The following is a 20481-nucleotide window of genomic DNA, read 5'->3' as shown; positions in this document are numbered from 1 at the left end:
CAAATGTATTCATTACATTGTATTGAACTTCAATGATCCGTTCTCAATGTTCTTGCAAGGCTGGGTTATCTAGGCTGTTGATCATCGCATACCCATACACAGATTGTAATTGCTTGATTTGATCGACCAAAAAATTGCTTCTATTGATATCTTTCCTGGTAGTGATTTCAAATTTTCTTCCACTACATTTTAAAAATGGCTCAACAGTAATATTCCTCTATGCACATGTTTAAAAGTTGCCTTTCATCTCTCAAGTCATTCAACAGCAAATATTCAACGATTGAAGCGATTTGCTGTGCTCCAGAAGCGCTCTACACCTTCGCCATCTGATTAGTGAGTCAGTATTTTGTTCTCTCGCTTTTGTTGTTCATGCTTATTTACCGGTATTGCCACTGCCATTGACAACTCGTGGATGATGTTGGACTTAACAGTGCATGCTATGAGCATAGGTGTGGAACACTGTCACGAGATATAAAGGAGCCCTCTCCTTTAGCCCTGGTATACACGACTAATAGTTCGTTCTTGCGTTGGAATCGATGTATGCAGTCTCTGAATATGTATATGCTTACCTCTAATTTGCCCTTACACAGACAAATAATGTCATACATAATTAATAGTTTTTGAGAGTTACCCAATAAACTCATATGATGACTGATAGCCGCAAGTGCGTACTTACGCCTGTTACAATCATTTAGGGGAATCAGAAAGTTGTTAGTCTTTTTTTTTAGCATTACCAAGATCTACTTACCCTTCGCCATTATAAATATCGTATAATCGAATAGGCACGCCATGTCTCGCACAGTTCATAGAAAAAACTCCTTCTTCGTCAAAACGGTTACTCACCTTTCGATTTTTCTCTGAGCCAGCTTTGAACGTAGGGTTGTTGATGTTGTCTAGTTCTTCAAGACCACACTGGATGAAAATGTGATTAGTATGCACCATCAAGTACAAACATTTTAGTGTATCTGTATTGTCAATATGCTTACCAGTTCTTCTTTCGCATCATCTTTTTCATTAGCAAACTTTTCAACTTCACCTTCGACTTCCCACAACTGTGCAATGTCGTAGCTTGTTGAAAGGGTACTAGGATAGAGATCTACATCATCTCGGTTTCGCTTGTCCATCTTTCTTTTTGATTGGAAGTTGCCATCCATTACAACTCCAACGGTATCACCATCCTAAAGAAAGCCTGCATTGTTGCATACAAGCATGCATCTTAGGCTACATTCACTTTCTCCTCAAGCCACCTTTTACAGTGTAGCAGCATAGATGATGTTTATCGTATCACATCACATCTATGTTTACAAGTCCAGTCAATTGTGTGTGCACAGGTGCCTCAGGAACTACAATACATTCAATCTCCCCAATGTCAAAATATCGAGATCCACCTACACTACATGAAACATACCGACTTAGGTGGCCTCTCAACAAGCTATACCAACAATCCATAAGGCCCCAGTGGCCTGCTATTTATATACCATCTCAACGTAGTAGTCATTGACCAGGGATCTACCATATTTAAGCAAGCTAGATGCCCTGTAATAAAGAAGCTCTTTGCTTTCGTTTTAGATACAGTTGACAACTGATTATTATCATCGACTTATTATTACGAATTCATCATTTTTTTTAATCAAAACCTTGATTGTATCATTACTACTACTCTTACTACTACTACCTCTCAATTTTGTATACTCTGATGTCTGCTCAAAGTACCACCACACCCCCCAGTTCCGAATCTAAGCCTGCTGGAAACACTGAGCTGCGTCCTTCAGACGCCAGTGCCACCAAGGCTGTAGATATTACTGGCCCTTCTCAGTTTTTTCTCGCTGAAACGTCTCAGAAATTGGGTGGTCAAGCTGGCGAAGCTCCCACTACTACTGCTAGTGATGCGATGGACCTCGATCCCCCTTCCTCTGCTAGTTCATCTTCTAGTGATGTGGACCTTCAAGGTCGCACTGATCAGTTGAAGCTAATTGTTGACAATCAGCTCGCCGAAGTTCAGCTTCTCTCTACGACCTTGCTCCTCGAGCAAAGTGAGGAGGCCAGAGCCCAGGCCCTAGCTCGGTTGATCCAGTTGAATACGTCCATTCAAAGTATCATACAGATTCGAGATTGTTTGCTTGCATCCAAAGCTACTGCAAATGATAACCTCGTTTCTTCGGCTGCTGCTTCGTTTGGCTCATCCTCAGTCGATGGAGTCAAATCCAACAAGAGCGCCTCTGTACCGGTTTTCTTTCCCAACAACTTACCTGCATTTCAGTGGGTTGGTATGGATGAATTCGACCCCAAAAGCCCTATATTTCCTACAGTCGACGCTTGTCTGTTGAAGTTTGAGGATGTCATGTTCGCTTACAAGATGGATTTCGACAAGGAATATGCTCGCTTAGTACCACCTATGCTGTCTCCAGAACAACGTACTTGGTACGGCTCGTTCACTTCTGCTTGCACTGCTCCTGCATCGTGGAATGATTTCAAGTCGGCTATCAAGGCTCGTTATGGCATTAGCGTATTGGAAGAACGTCAACGTTGTGCGTCTGATTTGTTGAGCATTCAACTTTTGCCCGGTGAAAACGTGAAGGCCTTTCTTGATCGTTTTACTGACTTGCGTCGTCGATCCCTGGATCAAGCCCCATCCGATTACTTGTTGGCTAAGTTGTTCCTGGATGCCATTCCTTGGGTAGTCAAGGATAAGATCAACACCATCCGTCAATCCAAGGGCATCATTGATAGTTACGATGTTGACATTATCGTCAGTATCGCTCGTGAATCACTATCAACTATGACCGCAAATGAGATTGCTGCCATCTCAGCACCCGCTTTTGCTCGCACTGCTGCTGGATCTGCTGCATCACAATGGGCTCCAGTTGCGTCCCCCCGCCGCTCACATACCATGAAGGCATCATCCTCATCTGCTGATGGTCCTGCCGCTGTGTCTCGTGCTGGTGTCTCTTCTGGCCGCGTGGGCAAGCCTCACTTCAAGGCTACCAAGTCGTGCACTTTCCACCATGGAAAGCCTCACAACCATGACACCTCGGAATGTAAGCTCTTCTTGGAAGAGTTGAAAAACAAAGGTGGTGCCAACTCAATGCCAACCAGCAACCAAGCATCGGGTCGTCGTTACATGATGTCGCTTGCGGATGCCAAGGCATCAGATCGATGCCGTACTTGTGGTGCCCACAATTACTCTGCTGGTCCCCATGAGTGCAACACGGCTGTGCGTACTGGTGATGCTCCTACTAGTACTTTACATCGTTTTGGTATGCTGCGCCTTCAAGAGGGCGTGGTGTCGTCTGCTACCACCGCTGGTAGCACTGCTATTGCAACTGCTCCTGCTGTTGATCCTACTGTGGGCTCGTTGTCTGAGGCTGGTGGAGCCAAGTTCTGCAGATACCATCCAAATAGCAAGACCCATAGCACTGACGACTGTGTTGAGCTTTTGCAAGTGATCAAAAAGAACCCTCCGCGTTCTCAATCTCGTCTTGCTGTCGAGACCAATGGTGGCCGCAGTGCCGCATTGTTGTCATCGTCTATTTCGTCTCCTCAGGCCCAACCTACTACTGGTAATTCTGTTGTTGTTCAGGAAGATCAGCAAAGTAACAACAACTCGAGTGAATCTGGTTCCTCGTTGTTGGTGCCCGCTGCTGTTGCTAAACAGAGTCGTCACGATCAAAGTGATTGCCACTCGTCTGTTGAGCCTATGGACATTGATCTACATACTGCAGTTCATGCACACAAATGTAAGGATAATCAACGTTCCATCTTGCCTGTCAATAAGTCTAATTCACTTCTTATTCCGCTTGTCGTAGAATCGCACAAGGTATATGGTGTTTTAGATACGGGATGTACATTTTCAATTTGTTCCCCTCGTTTCGCCAACCAGCTTGGTGTTCAAATCAACCGCTCTGTTCATGGTCAGGTCCAGTTAGGCCATACAGACAGTGTTAAACCTCGTATTGGCACTTGCTCACTTAAAATCTCGTATAATAAACGCAGTTTTATTCACACATTTGAGATATTTGATTTCTTTACTGATTCGGATGATTGCCCCATGTTGCTTGGGTTGGATATCATGCCTGATCTACAGATTGGAATCACTGGCCTTGCTTCAACATGGTTTGAAGAGCTTGGACCCAGACTTCCCGACCCCATTGATCCTGACATCGAGCCTAATAACGATCCATACGGATCACCTGCTGAGCGTGCAAAGGCTTTCAAACCTATTGAACAGTTATTGGTAGAAAATGCTGCCATTGATCTTGCCACTACTCATTGTAACTTGCCTGGTGCGATTGTCCAACTCGAGACAATCCCTGGTAAGGTTGCCTATCGTGCTCCCTATCCTATTCCAGTTGTCTATAAGGAAGCTGTGTCTAAGCAGTTGATGGAGTGGGAACGAGATGGTGTCATTGAGCGCAGTCCAAGTCATAATGGCTGGAATTCTCCTTTGCTCGTCGTTGCCAAAAAGAATTCTAATGGTGAATATTCGTTTGACAAGCCACGTATTGTTGCTGACGTTCGCCTACTCAACCAAATCTTGGTCTCCACTGACAAGTACATTATGCCTCGCATTGATGAGATCCATGCTCGTCACAGCCGCGCTGTCATGACAAGTTCCATCGACATCAAAAGTTTCTTCACGAGTTTCTTGGTCGATCCACGTCATCGCCACAAGTTAACCTTTACCGATCCATTCACGCAAACGCAATGGGTCCACAGGAAGGTGTGCTTTGGAGTAAATTTCATGGGCAATTTAGCTATGCGCTTGATATCCAATTTGTTTACCGACATGCTTGATCAGGTGTCACTTTATATCGACGATTTAGGGTGCCTTACGTACACTGACTCTCTGGATGAGCACGTTGCGTTAGTCGCTGAGGTGATCCGTCGTCTGACCAAGGCTAATCTCCAAATTAACCAGGACAAGTTTGTGTTTGCTCAGCGCAGTACTCATGTGCTGGGTTGGAGCATCATTCAGAACCGCCTTGTGCCTGACGCTCGCAAATTGACCAATTTTCATCTGTGGCCTATACCTACCACTGGTAAGCAGCTGATGAAGTACTTGGGGTTTTGCAATTACTTTCGAAATGTCATCCCTGGATACAGCGAACTGGCAGCACCTCTCGATGCATTGCGCAATTGTAAATCCCTTTCTGGTTTGTGGACTGATGCGCACACCAAGGCATTCAAATCGTTGCAGGATGCTCTGTCATCTCCAGTCGCTCTCAGCCCAGTTGATTTTCGTTACAAGCTGCACGTCGCTACTGATGCCTCAGCTACTGCTATCGGTGGTATCATCTACTACATCAAGGATGGCGTGGTTCATTACGTTGTCATGGCGAGTCGTAAGCTTTCCCCTTCTGAAATGGCCTATTCTACCACCAAACGTGAGTTGCTTGCCATTGTCTACATGCTTACCAAATACCACAAATGGCTTTTCGGTATTGAGTTTGTCTTGCACACAGATCATCGCTCTTTAATCTGGCTTCAAACGCAAAGTACGCCCAACATGATGCTGTTGACGTGGTATGAAAAACTGTTCTTTGATTACAAGTATGAGCTGGTTCATATCCCTGGTACGCGTAACCTGTTACCTGATGCACTCAGTCGGTTATTCACCTCTGACGATGACGAGGGTGGCAATAACCTGGGTGGGGGTAATCGTTATAACAATCAAAGTATTATGCTACCTGAAAAAAAGCGTAAACCTACGCGAAAGAACAAACATGGCTTCACCAACGCCAAAGAGTCCCAAGTCACTCAATTTTCTCTTGCTAAGCCCAATCACTCCAATCGTACGCAGTTCAAACGCAAGAAGCAGTTCAACAATCAAAAGCAGTTGCAGCAGCTTTCCTTTGGGATGCCAACCGAATTGGATCCACACTATTATTCCAAGGAATTGAATGATAGCAATGTTGATATTTCTGATGCGAGCACCTACAACATGCCATCTGTCAGCGCTCAAGATTTAAAGAATCAACAGACTGCTGATGCCAAAAGTTCATACAATGGTTCATCTGGTGGACAGTCAGATTGTAATGCTCTTATTTCACGTGCTATGAAATATGCTGATTACATGACTCCTCCGAAGAAGGATCGTCTAGAGCTTGTTATGCGAGTGCATTTACTCGGTCATGTGGGCATCAATTCAATGGAAAAGATTTTGCACAATGATTACAAGGTACATTGGACCAACATGCGCAATGACATCGCCACAGTAACCAAGGATTGTCATGCTTGTCAATCGCATGGTATCTACCAAGTGGGATATCATCCTCCTCGTAGCGTGTTGCCAGACAATGTGTTCGATCATATAGCTATCGATTTAGGTGATTTCGCTACGACTTCCACCTCGGGCAATAACTTCCTGCTAGTCATTGTCGATTATTTCAGTCGATTCACCATTCTACGAGCTCTTCCTGATAAGAGTCCAATCACTGTTGCAAGAGCATTGCTTAGTGTATGTTGTCTATTTGGATTTCCCAAGCGACTCACTAGTGACAATGGCTCTGAATTTGTTGGAGCATTTATGAGAGAGTTCAGTCAGATTAGTGGCATGGATCGCTTGACCTCGTTGCCGTACGCTGCACAAGCTAATGGTGTTGTCGAAGCGTATGTGGGCATTTCAAAACGATCTATCATTAAATCATTGACACACGATGCTGCAGAACCTGAGGCATGGGATGAGTATCTCGATGTCATTCAGTATGCCATGAACATTCAATACGCTAGATTGCATCAATCGCAGCCGTTTGCTATCATGTTTGGGCGTGCCCCAAATCTCTTCCAGGATTACACTCAATTGCCTAATGCTGACCAGACACCCGAGGATCCTACCAAGGAAGTCATTGATGCCCGCTTACAGAACATTAAGGATGTGGTAATCCCTGCCATCCGTAAGCGTATCAAAGAAACACAATTGCGCGACCATGAGCGCTTCGAAAAGCATCACAAGATCATTGAAGAGAAGTATCCCATCAATTCAAAGGTCATGCTCTTCGACCCTGTCAGATCAACTAAACTTCACCCCAGATGGCTCGGTCCATATTTCATCAAGAACTATACTCGCAATGGTAGTTATACTTTAGCCGACATTACTGGTGAATTGCTGCCCCGTGATGTGCCTACCCAGCACATTCGCGTTGTCGATTTCTCGGACAATCATGTTACAAAAGGCTTACTTCCTCGCCACTATGAAGTGCAAGCCATCATCAATCATCGCGTTGAAAGAAAGACTGGTCGAATGAAGTTTCTTGTCAATTGGGTAGGTTATCCGTCCTCGAAGGACAATACCTGGCAATATGAAAGCGATTTTGATTCCAAACGACCTATTCGCGACTACTGGGATCGCATTGCACCGGATCACAAGAATCCCAATCGACTCCTTCCCAACACTGTCAATAAGCGCAAGATTTATAGTCGTCGTAAGCATGCAGGACCGTACGTCACATTGCATTATCCGTCGAGTCCAAACTCTCGTAACCACAACATTCAGCAATAGCCGTGATCTTTTTGTCCTTGATTTGTTTTTTTTGGCCTGAATATGGTTTTTTTTACAAGGTTTTTCTTCGATCTGCTATTCCCTTTGCTGCTATCATCTTCTGATAACCTCTCCTCGTATACCCCATGTATGTTGTTTTTTTTTGGCACCATCTCGGTTTTTTTTTACTTCATATTGGTTTCCATCGCTTTGCCTGTCTACCTGTTTGTATCGCCTTCTTGTTTCTTGGTTCTGTCTCTTCGTTCTGTGTTGTATCCTCGATTATTGCATTCGGCTCGTATGATATCCTAGTTTGTGGCTGGTCGAAAGCTGGGTGGGGGTAATGTTGCATACAAGCATGCATCTTAGGCTACATTCACTTTCTCCTCAAGCCACCTTTTACAGTGTAGCAGCATAGATGATGTTTATCGTATCACATCACATCTATGTTTACAAGTCCAGTCAATTGTGTGTGCACAGGTGCCTCAGGAACTACAATACATTCAATCTCCCCAATGTCAAGATATCGAGATCCACCTACACTACATGAAACATATCGACTTAGGTGGCCTCTCAACAAGCTATACCAACAATCCATAAGGTCCCAGTGGCCTGCTATTTATATACCATCTCAACGTAGTAGTCATTGACCAGGGATCTACCATATTTAAGCAAGCTAGATGCCCTGTAATAAAGAAGCTCTTTGCTTTCGTTTTAGATACAGTTGACAACTGATTATTATCATCGACTTATTATTACGAATTCATCAACTAGATCGATATTAATTATCCTTATAGATAGGATAGATCAGGGTACTTTGGATGAGAGTCTAATTATTCATCCAGACAGAGCTAAATCATGATTAGCTTGCTGGAGTTGTCTTTTAGCATGATTAGACATTAGTTGATCTGAGTTGACTTATTTGTCAATCTAATTAATAGAACTTTTATTCATTGTTATAGTATATAATAAGAAGGATTATCTACCTGGCCAGTAGAGAGACTTCAGTTTACTTTACACCTGTCAGTTTGATAATAAAACATACCTTTATCAAGTTGACTTTACTGTTTTTTTTATTCTTTTTTTCCGTGAATTATAGTCTATAAAGCCTCAAATTCCACAACTATCCCCACTACATACCATGTCTCCATCACCATCTCCTTCTACAGAATCGTCTTATTTGTCATCTCAGTCTACAGTATCGAATATAAGTAATGGTAATGCCGCAATCAATGAAACAGTCAGTGTTGATACAGATCTTGAACTGGATGAACGTGTATCAGAGCCAGAAAACACAGAAATGGTGCCAGGTCTTCGAAATGAACCTCATGTTGTTTCTCCTGCCAGCCCACCTTCCGTTATTCAAGCTACTCCAGAACCTGATTCCACTACTACTGTGAATTTTTTCCCTCCTGCTGCTACAAACCAAACTTCCATTGTACTTACTTCTTGTCCTGGGCCACCAAAAAGTACTTTTGTCTTCAAAACTTTTGCCATTCCAAAGATCCATACGCAAAACGAGACCACGCAACCTGCAAAAATCGTCGATCTCTCTTCTCACATGCCAAACACTGCCACTGGTTCATCAAGTTTAAGTGATGTTCAGGGTCGAACATTTGTCTCAAAGGGGGGTGATGTCAGGGTTGAAGGATATTCTGACAGTGATTTAGATCTGCAGGATATCATTGACAGACTAAACACAAACAAGAATAAGAAGCGCAGATTTAAAGCTAGAGCGCCAGCTACCAGGATCATTAAACAGCGATTAACCTGGATAGCTCACAACATTACACAAACTATATTGGATAAAATCAACGTTCAAATCTAATATTAATAAAGCACCTTTTTATCCATTCAACTAAAAGGCTATAACATCTTCCTGCACACTCTCAATAACTACTTCCATTTATATCTCGATCAGATCTCAGATTGCATATACTACCTCTACGTATTAGCATCTGACAATTCATGTTACGATGGTAAAAGGATTTTGTGGTGGTGCTGATTTCAAGAAGCGGTATCTGAACTCTGAGCCTATTAGAGTGCTGTTCCTGAACTGGTGTTCAAATCGATTATTCTTACATTTTTTTATTTTGACATATATACTTGAATCTATACAACACATTTGAAATAAATCGAACTTTCTTACGTTTAAATCTTTTGGGTACATAACTTTATATATACATTTAATCGCTGAGATACTGTCTACATCAAGGTTATTGCAACACATCAGCAACTTAAACAGCTTTAATTACTTGGTTTTGTCTCGGGATCAACTATTACTGCAAGATCTTCCACACATTTTGCTACACATTTCACAAAACCAGCACCGCAGAGTATCATTCAAGCATCTGCGGGTATAGCTCAGTTTAATATTGGATTTTATTTATTTACAATTGTAGTCAACTGCGGAATCGGTATGATCATATGTTGCAAGACTAACAGTGATTCGGCGGGAAAAAGCATGTTTAAATTAAAGGTTGAGGGAAGCTGCTAACGGGAGGGGACCAGTAATGAAAACGGCATCAAAACCCACCAGAGAAGAGGAGAAACAGAAGGAAGAATGGCAATGGCCACGCCGCAAGACGGGGGAGACGAACAGGACTCAAGGTAGAAACCGGCCAGACGCACCGCAGCACACCTAAACGTGCAAGCACAAATACCGAGTAACATGCCAGGTTAGAAAGGCGGAAAATATGGATGCGAAGGTGGGATTCGAACCCACGACCTCTCGGCATACTCACTGCTTCCGCATGAAGCTCTAACCAAGTGAGCCATTCAAGCATCCATGCGGGTATAGCTCAGTTTAAAGATTGTTTTTATTTATAAGAAATTTAATGGGCACTCGATGTGAGCATAGCCTAACTTCAAGAACAAATATAGAGCAAGTAACTAAAAAAACCCCTCCAGAGCACTTTCAAAGGAGAAAAAAATGCAGTGACAAGAGTACAGGACATGGAGACTAGTGGTGCTCACATTGAGGATCTCGAGGGACAACCAACGGATGGGAACTTTGATAATGACTTACCACCGAGGAGCCGCACGTAGAAAACAACAATGGAACATGTTCATCCCTGTCAGATCAACCAGTACTGGAGTACCAAAGAGACGCTGGATCTGGATCCGGAGCAATGACAGCCAGAGGATGCACAAGGCAATCGATAGCATACAGGAGGTTCAGTAGAGCAGGCCAGAAATCAGGAGGACCGGCAGAGGCATTAGTGGGCAAGCAATTAAGAGCATGGTCAATACGGTGCACACCAGGTGGAGCAGGCGGCAAGGCATCGATCAAGGCAGGATCAAGAGCACGACAGTACATAAAGTGATCACGAGAGATGTAGACACCTGCAGGTGACATACAGGGACACTCCTCACGCATGTTAGTAAAGCGGCCAAGACGCCAGCGGACCAAACGACTACGGGCAATACGACCAAGAGGCAGATAGAGTATGGGATCAGGCCTTGTGGTATCAGGACGACAAGCACGAAGCAAAGTATGACGACTAGTGACAGTAGCAGCAGAGAGTTGGAGATCAACCTGATCTTGCCAATAAGCAGCAAAGGTAGTACGCAAGCCAGCAGAAGAAGGAACAGGGTCAGGCAGCGACTGATACAGAGGGTTTTCACATATAAAACGATCCAACCTTGTATAGTGCAAATGGGCACGAAGCAGAACCAGCAGACAATCGTCAGGCAGAGTATCAGCACGCAGAGCAAAACGGGTAGCCAGGACATTGTAGCGATGTTTGATACTGGGAAGACAGGTAATGTGCTTGGCGACATTGACCCAAGTACTACCCACAAACATGCCAACAAGTCGGTTTTGCAGAGTATCCAGAGCAGTAAAATCACGAGCAGAGAGATGCGAGATGGCTAGACCGTATTCAAGCTTAGGACGAATAAATGTCCTGTACAAGCGAGAGGAGAGCAGCAAAGAGAAACCATTGCGGTTGACACCAACAGAGTTTAACAGAGCCATGGTCTTGACAGCACCAGCAGAACGCAGAGACAGAATACCAGGAGCATGCAGGCCTTTGTATCGGAATGGCATACCAAGGTATGTAAATTCGTCAACGACAGGCAGGGCTTCATTGTATAGTACAAGAGGAGAACCAGCAAGAGCAGCAGCAGTACCAAGCACAGCGCATTTGGAAGGCTTCCACCTATATCCAAGAGAGACAGAATGACCAGCAGCAAGATCCAACATACGCTGAACCTCAGACTTTGAACCAAAGACAGCCACATCATCAGCGAACAGGAGACTATTGATAGCAATAGGAGCATCAGCACCAGGCACAGGCAGCATAGTAGCACCAGTAGCACCAGAACGCAAAAGACTTGGTAAAGAGTTGATATACAACGAGTACAAGTGAGGACTGAGCACTGAGCCTTGCAGAACACCAGTGACAGGAGAGAAGGCAGTCGAGTTGTGATTAGCAATCAAGACAGAGACAGACACATCATCAAACATGTTGATCAACAGACCCAGAACAGCACGAGGAAGACTAGAACCAGCCAAAGCAGACCAGATAACACGACAATCGACTGTGTCATATGCTGACTTGATATCCAAGAAAGCGACAACAGGACGACGACGGTGCGCAACAAAGTAATCATGCATCAAGTCATGCAAGCAGAGGGCTTGATCCAGAGGACTACGTTGAGGGCGGAAACCACCTTGGGCAATGTCAAGGGCAGGAGAATGGGCATCCAGCTCAGGCATGAGAGAGAACTCAAACAGTTTGCGCACAACAGAAGTCAGAGAAATAGGCCTATAGTTGGCGGGATCAGAAGCATCACCTTTCTTGAAGATGGGGAAGACTTGGGCATGACGCCAGAGAGCAGGAGTATACGACCATTGGTAACACAGAGTGAACAACAGAGACAACACCGGAGCAATCTCAGAGACCAAGGACTTGAGCATCTCAGCTTTAATATGATCTGGACCAGGAGCTTTATGTGTTGGGAGCCGCTGAATGTGAGATACAAGAGTATCAACATCGAACAGTGACAAATCCACAGGCACACAAAAAGGCAGAGCAGAGTCAAAAGTGGGGGGAGCAGCAGGACGAGTAGCAGTGGCAAGCAGAGAGCCATCATACACCGAAGCGAGATGAGAACCCATAGCAGTGACAGAAGCAGCAGGACCGTCGGGATGACTGTAGGTAGCAGAAGACTCTTTGTTACGCTTGATGCGCTTGATAGCAGCAGTAGCTTTTGAGAAATCCTTTTCTAGAATACCACAGAACTGTTTCCAGGACCTTCGCTTTGCAGCTTGCACCAGGGAGCGAAACTTGCGATGCGCAATTTTGTATAAGGACCATTTTTCAACTTTGACAATACCAAAGGCATGCCTCCATTGACTATAAGAGTGATCACGTACAGTAGCAGCATCCTGAATTTCTTGCGTCCAGTACTTCTTCCAATGGCCAGGACGACCAGATTTCACACCAATAGAACTATCCAGAGATTCATACAAACATTGATTCAAAGAATCGTTGAGTGCATCAATATCTGGACGAACACCAGGAGGAGCAGACACCAAACCAGAAAGAGTACCAACCAGAGGAGCAACAGAAGATCGAAAGGATTCACGGAGTAAGCCCAAAGGCTTCTCTTTCGTCAATTTCGAGAGCTTCCATTGACGCCGAGGAGCCAGAACAGAATCACCAGGAGCCACAGTGTCATCGAGAGGTGGCACATACCCGAAAGTAAGTGACATCAATCGATGGTCAGAACCAAGAGACAGATCAGACTCAACCACCAGTTGAGGATTCACCAAAGCAACATCACCAATATTTGTCAAAAACAAATCAATGATACTACTCAATTCTTGTTGCTGCCGAAAAGAAGAGTACGTCGTAACACCAAAAGCCAAAGACGCATTGAGTACAGACAAGCAGTGTTCATCAAACCAAGGTTTGAGAGCATTACCACGAGCATTAGAGATAGCATCACCAGTGAGAGAACCCAACCGAGCATTGAAATCGCCACATTGAATAGTATCCCTAGTCATAGGTAATGAACTAAGGGCCGAGAGCACCTTATCAGATGATAAGGGTGGAGGTAAGTATACACAATGGACCGTAAGGGAGCCAACCTTAAGGGACAAAGTATGCGGATTATAGGATGGGAGTTGATAGACAGAGTAAGGACAGGAAGGAGAGACAAAAGCAGTAATACCACCAGAACCACGGTTGAAGGCACCAGGTACTTTCGAACCGTAAAGATGGTATTGGGACCAATCTGTAGGAAAAGAGCCAGAAGTTAGCCAGGTTTCAGTAACCAGCAAGACATGAGTATCCAGGACATGAGAGAGAACATCGTGAATCACTGATTGACGAAGACCATTGGCATTCCAAAGAGAGAGAGAGACAAATAAGGAGTGGACAGGGTTATCATTTTGGGTATACAGTATCGAGGACTCAGTGGTGGAACACATTATTGTTCCATAGCAGAATCTTCATTGGCAGAGTCAGCATTAATCTTGCGACGGAACAAGAAGTTAGCCCTCTTGGGTTCCTTCTTTGCAAAGCGTTGAATGGCATCACCAACAGAAACAGAAAGGTCTTCGTCACAAATCCAGCCTTGCTCAACAAAGTACTTACCAACACCACTGACATTCAGAGGACGTAGGAAAGCTAAGGTTTGCAGACACCGAGCAGCAGTAAATTCCATGATCAAAGCAGTACGTTGATCCAGAGTCAAAGAGTCATACTTAGGATCAGCTATGTTAGCAGGGTCCAAAGGGTCAAAGTCGAAGAAGAATTCAGCCTCACAAGCCTCCAAAAGTGCAGTAAAATCCTGAACATATTGCACATGCACCAGGATGCCAATAACATCGGATGCTGGGAAACAGATGTCAAGCACACGACCCAAATCAACGCCGGCTTTGCGCAAGAGAGAGCGAACTTCAGAGCGTGCAATCTTCTTAGATCTACCAATATAAACATATTGGTAACCTTGAGGTCCTTTACGAGCAGCAGTTGTAAAGGCGCGACCAATAGCAAGACGCTTCTTAGCTTGCTTAGCTTCAGTAGCAGGATCAGGAAGAGTAGCAGCAGCCTTTGCGACATTTGCATAGCTAGGTGATTTAGTAGCCTTAGTATTCATAGAGCCAGTAGTAGTTTTGAGGGTTGACCCCTCTACCGCCGTGGGCCGACTCGAACCAGAGGGGACCACGTGACCGGAGACTGCACCCTGCAATTTTTGAATTGCAAGGTCCTTGTCCTGTAAAAGTTTTTTCAACTCTGAATTCTCTTTTTCCAGAGTATCTAAACGAGCAAGAAGACCATCATGTTCGTTGACGCGAGCAGTAACCGAGGTAAGTTGTTCTTGGAGCTGATTAAGAATCATTTGAAGCTGATTCATATCCATACCCTGTAGATTGGTGGCCATGACGGAGAATATTTTTTTATAAATTTGAAAATTTTTAAAAAAATATCAAGGAGGTGTTCGACAAATTTGAAACTATAACACAATAAATTGTTACCAAAGGCAAGCAAAGTTGTGTAATTTCGAGTTGTTGGAGTTGGTAGTTATCGAGGAAATACGTTTTTTCTAGTCTGGAACAACTTTTTTCCGAAAACGGTGGCAAAAAGTGTTGAAAAACGGAAAGAGATGCGGGTATAGCTCAGTTTAATATTGGTTTTTTATTTATTTACAAATGTAGTCAACTGCGGAATCGGTATGATCATATGTTGCAAGACTAACAGTGATTCGGCGGGAAAAAGCATGTTTAAATTAAAGGTTGAGGGGAGCTGCTAAAAGGGAGGGGACCAGTAAAGTAAACGGCATCAAAACCCACCAGAGAGGAGGAGAAACAGAGGGAGGAATAGCAATGGCCGCGCCGCAAGACGGGGGAGACGAACAGGACTCAAGGTAGAAACCGGCCAGACGCACCGCAGCACACCTAAACGTGCAAGCACAAATACCGAGTAACATGCCAGGTTAGAAAGGCGGAAAATATGGATGCGAAGGTGGGATTCGAACCCACGACCTCTCGGCATACTCACTGCTTCCGCATGAAGCTCTAACCAAGTGAGCCATTCAAGCATCCATGCGGGTATAGCTCAGTTTAAAGATTGTTTTTATTTATAAGAAATTTAATGGGCACTCGATGTGAGCATAGCCTAACTTCAAGAACAAATATAGAGCAAGTAACTAAAAAAACCCCTCCAGAGCACTTTCAAAGGAGAAAAAAATGCAGTGACAAGAGTACAGGACATGGAGACTAGTGGTGCTCACATTGAGGATCTCGAGGGACAACCAACGGATGGGAACTTTGATAATGACTTACCACCGAGGAGCCGCACGTAGAAAACAACAATGGAACATGTTCATCCCTGTCAGATCAACCAGTACTGGAGTACCAAAGAGACGCTGGATCTGGATCCGGAGCAATGACAGCCAGAGGATGCACAAGGCAATCGATAGCATACAGGAGGTTCAGTAGAGCAGGCCAGAAATCAGGAGGACCGGCAGAGGCATTAGTGGGCAAGCAATTAAGAGCATGGTCAATACGGTGCACACCAGGTGGAGCAGGCGGCAAGGCATCGATCAAGGCAGGATCAAGAGCACGACAGTACATAAAGTGATCACGAGAGATGTAGACACCTGCAGGTGACATACAGGGACACTCCTCACGCATGTTAGTAAAGCGGCCAAGACGCCAGCGGACCAAACGACTACGGGCAATACGACCAAGAGGCAGATAGAGTATGGGATCAGGCCTTGTGGTATCAGGACGACAAGCACGAAGCAAAGTATGACGACTAGTGACAGTAGCAGCAGAGAGTTGGAGATCAACCTGATCTTGCCAATAAGCAGCAAAGGTAGTACGCAAGCCAGCAGAAGAAGGAACAGGGTCAGGCAGCGACTGATACAGAGGGTTTTCACATATAAAACGATCCAACCTTGTATAGTGCAAATGGGCACGAAGCAGAACCAGCAGACAATCGTCAGGCAGAGTATCAGCACGCAGAGCAAAACGGGTAGCCAGGACATTGTAGCGATGTTTGATACTGGGAAGACAGGTAATGTGCTTGGCGACATTGACCCAAGTACTACCCACAAACATGCCAACAAGTCGGTTTTGCAGAGTATCCAGAGCAGTAAAATCACGAGCAGAGAGATGCGAGATGGCTAGACCGTATTCAAGCTTAGGACGAATAAATGTCCTGTACAAGCGAGAGGAGAGCAGCAAAGAGAAACCATTGCGGTTGACACCAACAGAGTTTAACAGAGCCATGGTCTTGACAGCACCAGCAGAACGCAGAGACAGAATACCAGGAGCATGCAGGCCTTTGTATCGGAATGGCATACCAAGGTATGTAAATTCGTCAACGACAGGCAGGGCTTCATTGTATAGTACAAGAGGAGAACCAGCAAGAGCAGCAGCAGTACCAAGCACAGCGCATTTGGAAGGCTTCCACCTATATCCAAGAGAGACAGAATGACCAGCAGCAAGATCCAACATACGCTGAACCTCAGACTTTGAACCAAAGACAGCCACATCATCAGCGAACAGGAGACTATTGATAGCAATAGGAGCATCAGCACCAGGCACAGGCAGCATAGTAGCACCAGTAGCACCAGAACGCAAAAGACTTGGTAAAGAGTTGATATACAACGAGTACAAGTGAGGACTGAGCACTGAGCCTTGCAGAACACCAGTGACAGGAGAGAAGGCAGTCGAGTTGTGATTAGCAATCAAGACAGAGACAGACACATCATCAAACATGTTGATCAACAGACCCAGAACAGCACGAGGAAGACTAGAACCAGCCAAAGCAGACCAGATAACACGACGATCGACTGTGTCATATGCTGACTTGATATCCAAGAAAGCGACAACAGGACGACGACGGTGCGCAACAAAGTAATCATGCATCAAGTCATGCAAGCAGAGGGCTTGATCCAGAGGACTACGTTGAGGGCGGAAACCACCTTGGGCAATGTCAAGGGCAGGAGAATGGGCATCCAGCTCAGGCATGAGAGAGAACTCAAACAGTTTGCGCACAACAGAAGTCAGAGAAATAGGCCTATAGTTGGCGGGATCAGAAGCATCACCTTTCTTGAAGATGGGGAAGACTTGGGCATGACGCCAGAGAGCAGGAGTATACGACCATTGGTAACACAGAGTGAACAACAGAGACAACACCGGAGCAATCTCAGAGACCAAGGACTTGAGCATCTCAGCTTTAATATGATCTGGACCAGGAGCTTTATGTGTTGGGAGCCGCTGAATGTGAGATACAAGAGTATCAACATCGAACAGTGACAAATCCACAGGCACACAAAAAGGCAGAGCAGAGTCAAAAGTGGGGGGAGCAGCAGGACGAGTAGCAGTGGCAAGCAGAGAGCCATCATACACCGAAGCGAGATGAGAACCCATAGCAGTGACAGAAGCAGCAGGACCGTCGGGATGACTGTAGGTAGCAGAAGACTCTTTGTTACGCTTGATGCGCTTGATAGCAGCAGTAGCTTTTGAGAAATCCTTTTCTAGAATACCACAGAACTGTTTCCAGGACCTTCGCTTTGCAGCTTGCACCAGGGAGCGAAACTTGCGATGCGCAATTTTGTATAAGGACCATTTTTCAACTTTGACAATACCAAAGGCATGCCTCCATTGACTATAAGAGTGATCACGTACAGTAGCAGCATCCTGAATTTCTTGCGTCCAGTACTTCTTCCAATGGCCAGGACGACCAGATTTCACACCAATAGAACTATCCAGAGATTCATACAAACATTGATTCAAAGAATCGTTGAGTGCATCAATATCTGGACGAACACCAGGAGGAGCAGACACCAAACCAGAAAGAGTACCAACCAGAGGAGCAACAGAAGATCGAAAGGATTCACGGAGTAAGCCCAAAGGCTTCTCTTTCGTCAATTTCGAGAGCTTCCATTGACGCCGAGGAGCCAGAACAGAATCACCAGGAGCCACAGTGTCATCGAGAGGTGGCACATACCCGAAAGTAAGTGACATCAATCGATGGTCAGAACCAAGAGACAGATCAGACTCAACCACCAGTTGAGGATTCACCAAAGCAACATCACCAATATTTGTCAAAAACAAATCAATGATACTACTCAATTCTTGTTGCTGCCGAAAAGAAGAGTACGTCGTAACACCAAAAGCCAAAGACGCATTGAGTACAGACAAGCAGTGTTCATCAAACCAAGGTTTGAGAGCATTACCACGAGCATTAGAGATAGCATCACCAGTGAGAGAACCCAACCGAGCATTGAAATCGCCACATTGAATAGTATCCCTAGTCATAGGTAATGAACTAAGGGCCGAGAGCACCTTATCAGATGATAAGGGTGGAGGTAAGTATACACAATGGACCGTAAGGGAGCCAACCTTAAGGGACAAAGTATGCGGATTATAGGATGGGAGTTGATAGACAGAGTAAGGACAGGAAGGAGAGACAAAAGCAGTAATACCACCAGAACCACGGTTGAAGGCACCAGGTACTTTCGAACCGTAAAGATGGTATTGGGACCAATCTGTAGGAAAAGAGCCAGAAGTTAGCCAGGTTTCAGTAACCAGCAAGACATGAGTATCCAGGACATGAGAGAGAACATCGTGAATCACTGATTGACGAAGACCATTGGCATTCCAAAGAGAGAGAGAGACAAATAAGGAGTGGACAGGGTTATCATTTTGGGTATACAGTATCGAGGACTCAGTGGTGGAACACATTATTGTTCCATAGCAGAATCTTCATTGGCAGAGTCAGCATTAATCTTGCGACGGAACAAGAAGTTAGCCCTCTTGGGTTCCTTCTTTGCAAAGCGTTGAATGGCATCACCAACAGAAACAGAAAGGTCTTCGTCACAAATCCAGCCTTGCTCAACAAAGTACTTACCAACACCACTGACATTCAGAGGACGTAGGAAAGCTAAGGTTTGCAGACACCGAGCAGCAGTAAATTCCATGATCAAAGCAGTACGTTGATCCAGAGTCAAAGAGTCATACTTAGGATCAGCTATGTTAGCAGGGTCCAAAGGGTCAAAGTCGAAGAAGAATTCAGCCTCACAAGCCTCCAAAAGTGCAGTAAAATCCTGAACATATTGCACATGCACCAGGATGCCAATAACATCGGATGCTGGGAAACAGATGTCAAGCACACGACCCAAATCAACGCCGGCTTTGCGCAAGAGAGAGCGAACTTCAGAGCGTGCAATCTTCTTAGATCTACCAATATAAACATATTGGTAACCTTGAGGTCCTTTACGAGCAGCAGTTGTAAAGGCGCGACCAATAGCAAGACGCTTCTTAGCTTGCTTAGCTTCAGTAGCAGGATCAGGAAGAGTAGCAGCAGCCTTTGCGACATTTGCATAGCTAGGTGATTTAGTAGCCTTAGTATTCATAGAGCCAGTAGTAGTTTTGAGGGTTGACCCCTCTACCGCCGTGGGCCGACTCGAACCAGAGGGGACCACGTGACCGGAGACTGCACCCTGCAATTTTTGAATTGCAAGGTCCTTGTCCTGTAAAAGTTTTTTCAACTCTGAATTCTCTTTTTCCAGAGTATCTAAACGAGCAAGAAGACCATCATGTTCGTTGACGCGAGCAGTAACCGAGGTAAGTTGTTCTTGGAGCTGATTAAGAATCATTTGAAGCTGATTCATATCCATACCCTGTAGATTGGTGGCCATGACGGAGAATATTTTTTTATAAATTTGAAAATTTTTAAAAAAATATCAAGGAGGTGTTCGACAAATTTGAAACTATAACACAATAAATTGTTACCAAAGGCAAGCAAAGTTGTGTAATTTCGAGTTGTTGGAGTTGGTAGTTATCGAGGAAATACGTTTTTTCTAGTCTGGAACAACTTTTTTCCGAAAACGGTGGCAAAAAGTGTTGAAAAACGGAAAGAGATGCGGGTATAGCTCAGTTTAATATTGGTTTTTTATTTATTTACAAATGTAGTCAACTGCGGAATCGGTATGATCATATGTTGCAAGACTAACAGTGATTCGGCGGGAAAAAG

The 20481-nt window shown here is 44.7% G+C and overlaps 7 protein-coding genes across 7 annotated transcripts; 2 read left to right on the top strand and 5 right to left on the bottom strand.

The window, feature by feature from the left end:
- Positions 1-424: 424 nt before the first annotated feature.
- On the bottom strand, positions 425-1124 carry ATC70_004270 (uncharacterized protein; the record flags this gene model as incomplete). Its single annotated transcript, XM_064823576.1, has 4 exons — positions 425-508; positions 570-678; positions 749-912; positions 987-1124. 4 exons carry the CDS (start codon positions 1122-1124, stop codon positions 425-427), a joined length of 495 nt encoding a protein of 164 aa, XP_064688401.1.
- Positions 1125-1696: 572 nt separating this feature from the next.
- ATC70_004269 (uncharacterized protein) lies at positions 1697-7498 on the top strand (the record flags this gene model as incomplete). Its single annotated transcript, XM_064823575.1, has 1 exon — positions 1697-7498. One exon carries the CDS (start codon positions 1697-1699, stop codon positions 7496-7498), a length of 5802 nt encoding a protein of 1933 aa, XP_064688400.1.
- Positions 7499-8618: 1120 nt separating this feature from the next.
- Positions 8619-9305, top strand: ATC70_004268 (uncharacterized protein; the record flags this gene model as incomplete). The annotated part of the gene is made up of 1 exon (XM_064823574.1): positions 8619-9305. One exon carries the CDS (start codon positions 8619-8621, stop codon positions 9303-9305), a length of 687 nt encoding a protein of 228 aa, XP_064688399.1.
- Positions 9306-10559: 1254 nt separating this feature from the next.
- ATC70_004267 (uncharacterized protein) lies at positions 10560-13493 on the bottom strand (the record flags this gene model as incomplete). Its single annotated transcript, XM_064823573.1, has 1 exon — positions 10560-13493. One exon carries the CDS (start codon positions 13491-13493, stop codon positions 10560-10562), a length of 2934 nt encoding a protein of 977 aa, XP_064688398.1.
- Positions 13494-13918: 425 nt separating this feature from the next.
- On the bottom strand, positions 13919-14875 carry ATC70_004266 (uncharacterized protein; the record flags this gene model as incomplete). The annotated part of the gene is made up of 1 exon (XM_064823572.1): positions 13919-14875. One exon carries the CDS (start codon positions 14873-14875, stop codon positions 13919-13921), a length of 957 nt encoding a protein of 318 aa, XP_064688397.1.
- Positions 14876-15830: 955 nt separating this feature from the next.
- Positions 15831-18764, bottom strand: SMY2_2 (kinesin-like protein; the record flags this gene model as incomplete). Its single annotated transcript, XM_064823571.1, has 1 exon — positions 15831-18764. The coding sequence occupies one exon, from the start codon at positions 18762-18764 to the stop codon at positions 15831-15833; it is 2934 nt and encodes a 977-aa protein (XP_064688396.1).
- A 425-nt stretch (positions 18765-19189) lies between these two features.
- On the bottom strand, positions 19190-20146 carry ATC70_004264 (uncharacterized protein; the record flags this gene model as incomplete). The annotated part of the gene is made up of 1 exon (XM_064823570.1): positions 19190-20146. One exon carries the CDS (start codon positions 20144-20146, stop codon positions 19190-19192), a length of 957 nt encoding a protein of 318 aa, XP_064688395.1.
- Positions 20147-20481: the final 335 nt, after the last annotated feature.

The sequence above is a fragment of the Mucor velutinosus genome (assembly GCF_035048745.1).
Source record: "Mucor velutinosus strain NIH1002 chromosome Unknown tig00001540, whole genome shotgun sequence".
Classification (NCBI taxonomy): domain Eukaryota; kingdom Fungi; phylum Mucoromycota; class Mucoromycetes; order Mucorales; family Mucoraceae; genus Mucor; species Mucor velutinosus.
This window is presented reverse-complemented; position numbering and strand designations above follow the sequence as displayed.